Source organism: Bos indicus, chromosome X (genome assembly GCF_029378745.1).
Source record: "Bos indicus isolate NIAB-ARS_2022 breed Sahiwal x Tharparkar chromosome X, NIAB-ARS_B.indTharparkar_mat_pri_1.0, whole genome shotgun sequence".
In the NCBI taxonomy this organism is placed as follows: Eukaryota; Metazoa; Chordata; class Mammalia; order Artiodactyla; family Bovidae; genus Bos; species Bos indicus.
Window position 1 is genome coordinate 35,230,944 of NC_091789.1, and position 12,978 is coordinate 35,243,921.

Here is a 12,978-nt window from a genome sequence, read left to right on the forward strand (position 1 = left end):
AGCGGCTGGGGCTGCTGGTGCTCTTGGGGCAATATCTTGGTGGTAAGTTGAAGGCTGACTCCCACTCCAGCTTCTCACTGCACCCCAGCCTCTCCTGCCTCATCTCTGCAAGAATCTACTGAGCCTGCTGTGGATGTGCCTCTCTGTTGGATGCTAGGGACACATGAACAGACAAGGTCCCTGGCCTCAAGATAGAAGAGGCAAATGTGCAATGCCAGTGAGCAACCAAAGAACACAGCACAGCTGGGTGTGGGCAAAAGCTAGCATGTGTCAGACTCATACAGCAGGCACACTTGATGGGATTATCCCAATTTGCCCTCTTCCCCACCATTGGAAGGCTCCCCAGGTAGCTCAAATGGTAAAGAATCTGCCAGCAATGCGGGAGACCTGGGTTTGATTCCTGGGTCAGGAAGATTCCCTGGAGAAGGGCATGGCAACCCACTCCAGTATTCTTGCCTGTAGTAGTCCACGGGGTCGCAGAGTTGGACATGACTGAGCAACTAACACAACCACCGTTTGAGGCAGGTACCATTATTGTCAGTCTCGTTTGACAGATGAGGAAACTGAGATGCAGACAGGTTAAGTCACTTGCTGAGAACTGATCTGTGGTACTGCCAAGAGATCACGCAGGCAGCATGCTGCAGACGCCCTGCTGTTATTCCTTCTTGCCCTTGGCACCCACAGAAGGCCCCACATTTATAGTCTCTGCAGACAGAGAGCTGGGAATGGAACAATCAACACAGGGCCCAGGGTGGAGAATCCCTAAGACCTCAAGAGTAGAGATGTCATCTGAGCTCCTTGGGAAAAATGAATACAAGTGCACAGAAGCTGACGGTGGGAGGAAAGGAATTCTGGGCAGAGAGGGAACTAGAAGTAGACTGGCTTTGCTGCATCCAGAAGCTTAGCTGGGGCTGCTGGAAGACGGTGAAAGCCATGGACCTTCACCTCATCCTGAAAGCTTGTAAAGTCATCTGTGAAGATCAGGATGGAGGACACAGTGAAGGAGTAGGGGACCCAGGAAGTGCGGTCCTGAAGAGCCACAGACCATTTCCCCACGAACTAGGGCGCAGGATCTCAAACTCAGGGTGCCTTGAAAACATACATAGCCCTCTGGGCCCTGAAGGAGCTCCATTCGCAATCCTAGGTGAACTTGATTTTTTCCGTGGAAGCCCACTCAACAGGCCAGGGAGCTGGGCTTGCTGCCTTCGTTGGGGAGGGTTCAGATGGTCTGTGCTGAGCAAAGAAGGCTCCCGCAGCCTTGGAAGAGCAAGCCAGCCAGGAGAGGACTCTGCAAACAGGGGGCAGGGTTGGAGAGGAAAGCACCACTGGGGTGGGGGAAGGGGAGGAAGAGGGGACCGAGGCCCTGACCAAGGCTGCTTTCTGCCATTCCCCGCCCCCGGGACAGAACCGGAAGCAGCTGGGTGGTGGACGCTTTCCTGCCAGAGCAGGTAGGTATTTCTCTGCTTGGAATCGGGGGCGAGGGTAGTTCCGGGGTACGTCTTCCAGGCTCATTATGCCCCCAAAACACCAAATTAGGGGGATGCATCAACTCCCTGGTGGGGCTGGGCTCCAGAGGTGCAGAGAACAAAGAGAGCCCCCCAGAATCCAGCAGGCCTGATGGGCCTCTCCTGGGAGGCTTTAGCAGCCTGGGCCCCAGAACTGACTTGCCATCTGTCAGCCGCCCACCTCTCCTGGGTTCTCCCCTCACATGTGTCAACCCTCTACCACCAGGGTCCAGTCGGTCCTACTGAACCTCCCACAGGGCCCCCCACCCCCAACCCGGCGCTCCCCTGACAGACCCAGAAGATTCCATCCTCGTCCATTTCTGTGCCCCAAGAGTCCCCAAGCCCATCTCTTCCTTTATTTCGCGGCAGCACCCCGCGAGGGCGGCGGGATTCTTCCCATTTGCCAGACTTGACCAGAAAGAAGGCAGCCATTCCGGGGCAGGGGTGAGGGGTGGGGGTAAGTGACGAAGCCAAGGTCACCCAGTCATGGGCAGCGGAACGTGGCCTCGACCCGGCCCTTCTTCTGCAGGCCGGCTGGCACCCGGCTGAGGCAGGTTGGGGCGGCCGGCTCGTGCCCCTCTTGGCTCCGCGGGCAGTGGCCGGCCAGAATGACAGGTGAGCCGGGACGGGGGACACTTAGGGGGTTGGGCTGCGTGGTGCCACCTGGCGCGCCGCCTTTGGGTGCGGCCGCCCGAGCCTGAGGCGGCGCGGGGCCTCCGAAGGCCAGAGCCCGTGGGTAACGCCGGGGTTGGTGCCTCAGGCCGAGGGTCGCGGGGGCGCCCCGGGCCCGCCGACCAGGCCCCGCCCCCTGGCGGCACGGGCGGGGGCAGGGGCGGTGCCGGCGGAGTGGGGCGCGGGCGCGCGGTGCTCGGTGCGCGCCGCCGCCCCTCCGGCCCAGCTCGCCCGCCCGCCCTACCCCCTCAGCCCGCTCGCGTCGCCCCCCACCCCTTCTCCTCTCCTCGGCCTGGCGGCCCCGCGCGCGGTGCGACGCGACAATCGCGGCCTGGCGCTCGGGGCGCGGGGTTCGTGGCGCTCGAGGGTGGCGCGCCAGGCGCGGGGCGCGAGGCCAGACCTGGCGCGGCAGGGAGTTGGGGGGGCGGGCAGCAGCGGAGCCCCCAGAGGAGAGCAGGGCCAGGGGGGTACAGAGGTAATGGGTAGGGCCTGGGAATCCGGCTGCGAGGGGCGGGGAGCTCCAGGCGCACTTTGGCCCGGGCCGGGCTGAGCCCCGGGGCGCTCAGGGGTAGCGGGGCGGGGAGGGAGGGTGGGAGGAGACGGCGGGGCCGGGCCGGGGGGCTTGGCCGACGGGGAGCAGGTGGGCGGGGACAGGGGCCCTGCTGGAAGAGGCGCCGCAGCGAGGTGGCGGGCTGCGTGCACAAACAGGGCGGCCGCCTCCTGGGCCCGGAGAACGGTGAGGCCGCTGGGGTTGGGCGCCCCGGCCCCGAGGGCACGGTTCCGCGTCCAGGACCCCTGAGCCGGGCGCTGGGCACTGTCGGGGGAGGATCTGGAGGCCTGGCCGGGCCACAGCGCCAGGGATTCTGCAGCCGACCCAGCTGCTGGGCCAGAGGCAGGAGTTCTTGGGCAGCGCGCCGGTGGCGGGCACTGGTGGCGAGCGATGGTGGGCGAGGACAGGCACCTTCAGGGTTAGCATGAGTGGAAAGGGGACGAGGAGGGCCCAGAGTTTGAGTTGGAGGGTCATTTGGGAGTTCCGTGTCACCGGGTGGGTTGATGAGTCATGAGATTTGGGGATCACAGAAGGCTTTCCTGGTGATCAGTTCTGAGTGAGGGCAATGAAGAGGGCTGGGATTTGGAGAAGCGTTTTTGAGGCCACCTTTGGGACACTCGGTCCTCCTGTGGCTGCCGGTCCCCCGCGAGGGACTTTAGAACCGACGTCCCAGAGTGCTGGGATAGGGCAGCTGCGGTCCGGGGAGGGGTTAAGGAAGGTCTTTGTGGTGGCGGGTCCCAGCCTTCCTTCCTTTCCAGGCCTTCAGGATTCAGCTGAGTTCCTGTGGGGAGTGGGTTAAAAATTCCTCCGGCCTACAGTCAGCCTTAGAGTATCCACCAGGGGCAGGAGGGACATATACGTGCGTGACTGCCGCAGCATTCTCTGTCGTGGAGCCCTCGCGCTTCCTCACTGTTGCCATAGTAACGGCCTATTGATGGTGTATTTATAGGGAAGAAGCAGGCGCTAAATTTTGGGGAAGGAGGGGGAGGAGGCCTCAGGCAGCAGCAGTGAAGGCGGTCACGGAATTGTTAATGGAGTGGGCCATGCCCGGGAACTGTTTGGGAGAGTTACTGGCTTGTCTGAAGCTTAAAAATGAACTAATGACTTATGCATGTGTCAGGCTAACCTAGTCGGCCTGTGATACCTGTGGGTGTGCGTCCACCACGGTCGGGTGTGTTTGGGACAAGGCATAGCTATCTAGAAGCTGTTACATAATTTCTGCACAGAAGAAAAATGTAAAAAACAACACTGCAGTTCTCATTGATAAGCAATGAGACATGTATTTTTCTGTCGTCACTTATTAGTAAGCCTTTACTCATTCTTTTCAATTCCTGACAACAGCTCCATTTTTCTTCAATCAAAAACCTTGCTGTTAGGCACGCCACACCCACACCCTAGACACATGACTGGCACTGGCCTTAGGGGAACCTCAGAGATCCAGAATGGAAGCAGGATTTTGAGATAATATTCCATCTTCTCTCTTCTAAACACCAAGGGTCAACTTTTCTCACCATGGCAGGCCCGTCTGTGGAAAAATTCCCATGTTAAGAGTTTTGGGTGGGATTGTTGTGGGGTGCACAAGAGAAAGGCTCCCTCAACATGGTGTTTCCATAGATGGATGTTAGCTTTGCTTTTTTCCTTCAGTTTTCATTTCATTTATGATTCACATTCTACCTGTTTGCCAAAAGGATTAGAGGATATATTTTAAATATACATAAGATTGAAAACATAAGGAGAAAAGTGGATACCATGTCACAGGGGAGAAAGCATATGCGTTTAATAGCTAGGCTTCCAGGGATCCTGTGCTTTATGGTTAATGTTAACACTGAACTTCTTGACAGCCTAGGCAAAAAGGGTAGCCCCGTGGGTGACACCGTTGTGTCTAACATTCAGTTAGTCATAAAACCAGAGCTTCTGCTTGGGGAGGGGAGCCATGGCGTGATTGCTCCCAGATGTGGACACCTTGGCCAGTGCTCCAAAATATGTGCGTGAGTGGGAGTGTATGTTGTGGGTGGGGGCAGTGTGCTGCTGTCATGGTTTACATACTGGCTGGATAATTCCCGAGCTTTTGGCTGATAGCTGCGATTAGAAGGAACAGTCTCATCTAGCCAGCAGCTCAGTTTTGAACATGTCCATCCATGTCTAGGTCCTCTGCTGCTGTGTTGTTTAATGCACAGAGAGGAGAGATGACTCTGTTTCAGGAGATCCTTGCCAGCCTGTCTGGTGAAGAGGAACACAGCAGGTTCTCTGGGCTTGGGCTGTGACTTTGGAGATGGTTGTTGTGGCTGTGGGAAGCATTACCAGTGCCCACTTCTTAAACACGCATTGCCTGGTTTCAGGGACCGTGCTTGTCATTAGAGGTATGTGAGACTTGCCATTGTGAGGAAGCTTTGTTCCCCAAACAGGTCCTGTTTCTGTCACTGTTGACTTGCTGGACCTTCCCAAAGTGCCCCTCTTTTCTGTGGGGTGTTTTCCAAGTCAGAAGTGCACATGTTCATCGAATCCAGTAAGGAAGGCAGAACCTCAGACTGTAGGAGTTTTTCTTTTTTTTAAAAGAGAAAAGATCAAGCCTTAGGTCTAGACTCTCAGACTGTGTTCTTGGGGGAAATAGCTGGAAGGTTTTCTGTGGGTTCTGCTGTGCCTCGGGAAGCTCTACAGGAGAGCTTGGACAAGGATGAGAGTGCCAGGGCTGGGAGTGGCTGCACAGAGGGTGATGTGCGCCATGAGGGGCTGCTGTGACCTTTGACCAGGCCAGTGTGGGCGGGGTCACATCTCAGGGCTGAGAGGGTGCCCTGTAGGTTTGGGGGTGTGATTTCACCATGACTTTGCTTTCCTCCTTTGCCAGGTGAGTGACACACTGGATCTGACAGAGAACCATGGCAGGTGAGTTTGTCTGGGCCCTGGCCAAGCTGGGAAGGGCCGTGCCTAGGTCTTATGGAAAAGTGCTAGCCTACCTTTCAAGGCTTTTCCAGCTTTCATCATACTGAGGGTGTTCCCATGGCTCCTGTTCAATTGTCTGGGTCTCATCTGTCCACTCTCAACTCTTCATCTCCCTTCTGGAGCACAGACTCCCTTGGAGAGGTGCGCCTACCCAGGCTACTCGGAGAGAAGCTAACATAGCAGGCCATGGGGGTTTAGGGAGAGATGCCTACCTGGGACCAAGAGGGCCTGGCTGACATGAGGACTAAGAAATCCCAACTCTAGGGGCACACTAGGAGCAGATGTCACCTCTTCTTTCATCTTCCAAAGTCTCAGCTCAGGCTTCTGGGGTTGCCAGTCAGCTCAGCTGGAACTGGGGGTTCCCCTTGGGAATAAGAGGATATGGCTCCCACTCCATGACATTTTGGCTGGAGGCTATCTGTGCCCAGTTTCCAAAGGCCTAGATTCTCCATCTCGAGCCTGCTACCCCTCTTCCCAGAGGTCCTCTCAGATTCATGTGTATCCAGTCTCCCGATCTCCTGCAGCAGGGTTTGTACTAGACCGTCTAGGGCAGGACTCTTGATACCAGGCCATCCGACAGCCCAGGTGGCCATTCAGGTGGGGGATGCCAACATCAGCCTCACAGGGAAATGCATCCTTATGATAAAGGCTCTGATTTTCTCTTTTGGAGGTGAGGCTGAAGATACTGGGGACGTATTCACTGGTGATTATAACATTCAAGATGTGTCATGTGCAAGGTTCTCATGCAACACACACTTCCCTCTTACGAGGGCCCCATTGTCCTCCAGAGTCTTGTCGGCAGATACAGCATGGTATCAGAAAAAGTCAGCCCTCCCATCTGTTGTACATGTCCAGGAGGGTGTCCTGCCTGCTAACTCTGCCTTGCTTCCCTCCATCCTTGACCCTCTGTGCCCAGGCTGAGTCTGGTTGGCAGGTGCCTCTGGGCCCCTCCACCCTCCAGGCCTCAGTGCAACTTTCTCCTCAGTGTTTCTGGAGGCCAAGAATGCCCATTCGGTCCTGAAACGCTTCCCTCGTGCCAATGAGTTCCTGGAGGAGCTGCGCCAGGGCACCATCGAGCGGGAGTGCATGGAAGAGGTCTGCAGCTACGAGGAGGTCAAGGAGGTTTTCGAGGACAAGGAGAAAACGGCACGTACCACCCTGGGGCTGGGTGCTGGGAGGACAGCTGGCCTCGGGAATAAGCCATGCCCACCCTGGGATCTCAGATGGATCAGAAGCAATGAAGGGAAGCCATCCGAGTCCAGGGAAGGGCCACTGGAGCCCTATAAGAACAGCTCACCTGTCTTCAGAGCCCCATCTGCCAGACCCATGGCCATTGTTGTCCTTGGTCCTCAGGGCATTCCACGGCCTTGTCAGTGGCTCTCAGAGGCCAGTCAGGGTAGGGGCAGGCACAGACCCTGCGGAACTTGATCCCGACCTGCTGAAATCAGAAGTGCTTACGTGTGAGTGTCAGCTGCCCTTTTTCCTTCTTTTGCAGATGGAGTTCTGGAAGGGGTACCCGAATGCGGTCTACTCAGTCCGAGACCCTGCACAGAGCTCAGATGCCATGTACGTGGTGGTGCCCCTTCTGGGGGTGGCGTTGCTGATCGTCATCGCCTTGTTCATCATCTGGAGGTGCCAGCTGCAGAAAGCCACCCGTCATCACCCCTCATATGCTCAGAACCGGTACCTAGCGAGTCGCGCAGGGCACAGCCTCCCCCGGGTCATGGTGTACCGGGGCACGGTGCACAGCCAGGGGGAGGCCTCCGGGCATCGGGAGACAGGGAGCCACCCACAGGTGGTGCTGGGGCCCAGTCGGGGAGGCAGAACCACTGTCCGGCTCGAGAGCACCCTCTACCTTCCTGAGCTGTCTCTCTCCAGACTGTCCAGCGCCACCCCTCCCCCGTCCTATGAGGAGGTGACCGCTCCCCAGGAGAGCAGCAGTGAGGAGGCAAGCGTGTCTTATAGTGACCCACCGCCAAAGTATGAGGAGATTGTGGCAGCCAACCCTGGCTCAGACAAGTAGAGGGACGCGTGTCTGGTCCCATGTGAACGCCTCGTTCAGGGGCCTCCTGTTTCCTTTTAACTTTTTTAAGACTGTGCCACCACAAAACAGCCTTAGCCTCCTCGTTGCCAAATAATTTCCTTACCGTGGATCTGTAGGAAGTCAGTTGTCAGAGACAGGTGGAGGCGGGTAGGGATCATGCATGCAAGCAAACCCCCTGGTGAGAGCCACGGGCAAGAGAGCCCAGCTCTTCCAGAAGCCCCTACACCCCTGCCATCCAGCCCTCCTGTCAGGGACTGGCTTCTCTTACGCCAAAGGAATCACCCCATGCAGTTGACTGTGGCCCCAGGCCCAAGCCCTGGGATCCCACAGCTGGCCAGAGACCTGTTTGTCCAAAGCCTCACCACAGAGTTGAGGGAGAGAAGCCAGCCCTCAGAGCCCTTTTCCCTCACTAGCCCTGTGCTCTCTGTCCTCACTCACATTGGACAAGGACAAGGACAGAACGAAAACAACAGTAATAACATAATGAACACAATACAACAAAATGATACCACCTGGGCCACTGATAGGGGTTCAAGGGAGATCAGTCACACAGATGGGTGACGCCCCCCCATACCCACCCCACACTCCCAACCAGGTTCAAAGGAATGTCTGGAGCCACCTGAGAGGAGGACAGGCTGTGTGAAGGATGAGGGCTGGGAGCTGGCTGGCCAAGCTACCTCCTCCACATTGGGGACGTGGTCATCTGGAGGGACTCTGGTCCTACTGTGCTTGGCCTCCCTCAGACGTTGGCTCTCCAGGTTCTCTTTCAGCTGTGCTAAAAGCCACTACCCATTGGCCTGAGCCATATCATGGCCTCAGGAAAACAGATAACGCTAGCCCTGCCTATGGAGCCCGTGGCCTTTGAACGGTTAGGCCACAGGCTGGGGTAGAAGGCTGAAGTTTTCTCCTTGTGAGGTTGGCCTGTAGGATGATTAAACCCACAAACTTGGTTTCCTCAGCATTATGCTCTCTAGCCTTAAACTTTTAGGCAACTGCCCTTTTTTGTGAGTAGGTGTGTTGAGATGAACTTGAATTTCAGATGGCTGATTTCTTCTTAATGATGGTGCCCACCTGGGGAGAAGATCAGAAAGTGTCCCTTTTTAGAAATTTCTTTGTCGTGGAGATGGGGAAGCCCATGACCTGGGTTTGAGGGCCTGTCTGGGATATGCTCTGTCATTGCCAGGTGCTGGTCCATTTTTAGCAACCCCTTTCTGTGGCCCAGGAACTGTCCACCTCTCCATTTCAGTGAGGCTTTGGGCAGCAGTGGGGCAGAGGTGACCCGCCCTTTAAGTGTCAGTGACCACGCAAAAGACACTGTCAACACTGCCTCCCCACCCCTCCATCTTCATCCTCCTGGCCTCAGCACCAAACCATTTTTCCTCTGTGGTGCTTTAAAAAATGTAGCAAATTTTTGTGGGGCCCAAAAGAGTGCACAGCCAGGGTCTATTGGCAACCACAGCAGTTTAAAACCCACTGAGAAGATAAGCTTCTCTCTGTCTAAACAGGTCTCCAAGGCAGGCCTTGTGCCTCATTCTTTGAATGTGGCCCTGCCTAGAGGCCACAGATAACTTCTGGAGGCCCCTCCGGTCCTCACTCACCCAGAAACATGCCACAAGCAAGGAGGCTTGTGTTCTTACCCCAGCGAGGCCACCAGCTTGGCCAACTCAACCCTGTGGCCCGGTTCCATCCTTCCCCTACCTCACAGGCCTGCTGGAGGGTGATTGAGCTAATGCCTGTGCAGTGCTTGAGACACCAGGAAGCCCAGTGCGGTTTGCCCTTAGGAAGATTCTTCTAGAAATACGTAGATCACGAGGCACCTGTTTTAGCAGAGGTCTTTGTAGGACTGTGAAGTCAAGTCTCAACCTGGGGAGTCAGTCTCCTGCCAGTTGGACTGTTCCTCCCCTCTCTCTCCCCACCCACTCCACCCCGAGAGCTCCCTGATGCCAGAGGTGCTGACCAGGTGGCATCCCACCTTTCCTTCGTCCCTCTTTTCCTCCTTCTGGGCCTCCAGCACCGCACTCCTGCCCTTCCTCCCAAAGGCATTTTGGGTGTACACTGTCCATGAGGGATGCTGGGATCCATCCTCTTCAGCCATGTTGGAGGACCCTGGGCAGCCTGAGCCTCCAGGGCCTGTCCCTGCCATCCCTGCATTTTCTTGGGGGCCGTGCCTGTGTGTCAGCCAGGAGCATGGGAGAAGACACTTAGCCCTCTGTGTCTCCTCCCCACTGGGCAGAGAGCCAGGGGTGGGCCCCGCAGACCCGAGCCAGAGGGAGGACGCTGGGGAGTGCCTGCTCCCATTGGCCCGTGTGAAGCCCTTTCCTGCCGAGCTGCTCACTGTTTGGAGCCAGTTTGAGGTGGGAGCCGGAAGGATGGCCGGGAGCCCATTGCAGGGCGGAGACCAGCCTGCGTCGTGCGGGTACCAAGCTCTCCGGTTCCAGGCCTTTGCAGCATTGTTCCACATGGGGTTCAGTGGTCCCCGGGACGTTTCTCACAGTTTATCTTAGACAAAAAGGCTGTACAGTACACCATGGTCATAACTCCCTTGCCGTGCACATTTGGCTTTAAGAACGCCCTGTACATATCTTTTCGAACTCTGTATGGATGTCGATTTGATACAATGTTCAATCTGCGATAGCCACATTTTTGTTGCTTTTGGGCTTCGGGTGTGTGAGTGTGTGTGTGTGTGTGTGTGTGTGTGTGTGTGTGTGTGTATACAAGTGTATGTGTTGTTGCCTTTTCTCACATGCTTATCTGAAACAATAGCCGGTGTGTGGCTATATTTGTACCAGGAGGGTTCCGGTCTGAGGGGAGGAATGTCACCTCCCAGGGCTAGGCAGTCTGAGGACAGGACCCTGAGTCAGGAAAACTGAGATGAGCTGCTGGAGTGAGCCCTCCAGAGTTACCACCTTCTGCCCTCCTTCACTAAAGCTTTTGGAAGAGGATGAAGCAGCTCTATCCTGTGGGCCTCCCTCCTGTGGGACCTTCGACTCACACAGTCTTTTGGAGCAGTGCCCCCAACCTCGGCTCCTGTTCTGTGGGTGTCAACAATGGAAGGAAATCAGCACTCCTGGGCCTTTTTGGTTTTTCTTTTTCTTTTTGGTGGAAAGATGTGTGACTGTTGATTTTGGGGTATGGCGGGCTGGTTATTTAGATATTTTTCATTTTAAAACTAAAAGGCTTTAACAAATTCCATGGAATGTGATTTTCACGTGTTTTCAACCAAAACCTTTTTAAGACTTTTTGAAGCAAGCATCACTATCTTGTCCCTCCCCTGCTACTCCCCATCACCTGGGGTTTTTCAAAATGAAAGCACAAGCAGAAGTGTGTGCGGCCCCAGGACAGCTGCCTTGTGCCCTGGCTGACGGACACGCGACACTGTGCCGTCTTACCCAGAGGCCAGGGGCCTCCTCTTCAACTTGCGAATCCCACTGCCATTAGTGTGAATTCCTTTGGGTGCTTTGGAAAATAGGAACCTGCCCAATCTGTTGGACTGTGTCTTTCGGCTAGCCTGAAGATGACCGATCTGGGATACAAAAGCATCTTTCTGCTAAGGAGTTGGAGCCAGATGGTTCCTCTCTGGCTGGGGGTTGATCTTTTCACAACCAAATGGCATCACACAAGAACTAAGAACAACACTGCCTCTAGATTATTCCTTTGTCCAAAAGAGAGAGACAGAGAGAGATTACTAAGAGCATTTCTCTTACTCACCTGTGCTCTGTCTTTCCAGGAGAGTGCATGTGTGTGCTATGTGTCATGTGTGTGCCCTCACGTTCAAGGCCAAGATGGAGAGCTGGGTAGCCAAGCTGCTGTCTAGGCTGCTTTGAACGCAGCTCCATCTCAGGATTGCACCAATTCAGAAACAAGCACATCCTCCCCACTGAATTCTAGTCATACTAATCAGTGTAATTAGCTAATTTAAAAGTACTGTAATCAAACTGCCTGCAACTGTGGTAAAAGCCCATTAATTCAAAGCCCACTAGTTCAAAATGTAGGAAAAAAAAAAAAATCACTTTTTTTTTTTTTTTTTGCCAAACTCTAGATAATGCATGGTATCTGCAATTTTTCCTCTGTAGAAATATTTCCAATATTCTTCCCTTGAGTCAATTTTCAGGTTCATATGTGTAAGAGGGATCTAGTTTAAAACGAGTCCCTTTTCCCAATAAAAGGCTCACGATATGATGGATCCCTTCACTGTGCCTTCAGCAGTTCTCGTATGTCAGGCTCTTCGTGTACACGATGACCTCTGTTCTGTCTCTACTGTGTGTATGCTGGGTATGGCAGCGTTTCATTCTCCTCCTTTATTTGCTCTGTGAATAAAAGAGTTTGTGAACTAAATTGCAATTTAAAGTGATATAACTGTGCAATAGTCTGTAAAGCAGATATTTCGCTATCAGTCTGGCCACTCCCATCATTCGCCCCCAAATATTCAAACATAGCAAGCTTTCCCTTTCCCAGGCTGTGGGTGGTGAGGCTCATCTGAGCAAGAATTTCCCTGACAAAGAGGTCCAAACAGCGCAGCCCACCCGCTCAGGCTCAGTGCCTCAACAGTTGTCCCACTGTCCTGAGCTATGTGACTGGCGCCCAGTGCCTGCCCCCAGCCCGCCCCCAGCTGGAGCATTAACACAGATATTTAAGATGGGGACAAGTCCCACAGCTTTTTATGCCTCCCCATCTGTCTCCCCATATGGATACCACTTTCCCAGGCTTGAACACACCTGTTCTTTCACTCTGATTGTGACTCTGTGACAGTGGAAACCCTGATATGTGCAACCGAGCTTCTAGACGTGATTACTATGAAATGGATTCATTTTGGTATCACTTTAAACTGTGCTCGTAATTCGTGCTTTGACCCATGTTGGCTGGCAAATCTGTACATTCACTCATATGTCAGGATTTCACTGGAGCCTGGGGTAACAAACAATTGTACTTCTGCTTTCTCTCTCTCTCTGTAATTGTTGAGTTTAGCTGTTAAGTTTCGTCTCTTTCTGTACCAGAAGGTAATGAATAATAATAAAAAGCAAATGGCATTTACTTGTGTTCTCTCCTCACCCATCTTGGATCGCTGCTGACTCTAACTTCCTTGGGATATGGAAGGTTGTGGGCCAAACTTGTTTTTCCAAGAGTCAGACTGTAGATAAGGAAACAGCCTGAACCAGTTTAGAAGCAGGAAGCAGAGAGGTCCTGGGTCCTAGAGCTGGTCCCATATGTGTAAGATGATCTGCTGACCCATCCCCCTGGGAGGAGGTTAGTAAGGTCTGCCACAAATC

General features: G+C 54.5%; 1 protein-coding gene across 4 annotated transcripts; it reads left to right on the forward strand.

Moving 5' to 3' along the window:
- The first annotated feature begins 1,994 nt into the window (after positions 1-1,994).
- On the forward strand, positions 1,995-12,742 carry PRRG3 (proline rich and Gla domain 3). 4 transcript variants are annotated; one of them, XM_070784890.1, is made up of 4 exons: positions 1,995-2,120; positions 5,573-5,610; positions 6,653-6,813; positions 7,163-12,742. In XM_070784890.1, the coding sequence occupies exons 2-4, from the start codon at positions 5,604-5,606 to the stop codon at positions 7,688-7,690; spliced, it is 696 nt and encodes a 231-aa protein (XP_070640991.1). In that variant the 5' UTR covers positions 1,995-2,120; positions 5,573-5,603; the 3' UTR covers positions 7,691-12,742. The 4 variants fall into 4 exon arrangements, with proteins under 4 accessions (XP_070640991.1, XP_070640992.1, XP_070640990.1 ...); XM_070784891.1 differs by lacking the exon at positions 1,995-2,120 and adding an exon at positions 2,452-2,652; XM_070784889.1 differs by lacking the exon at positions 1,995-2,120 and adding an exon at positions 2,833-2,913.
- The last annotated feature ends 236 nt before the right edge of the window (positions 12,743-12,978 follow it).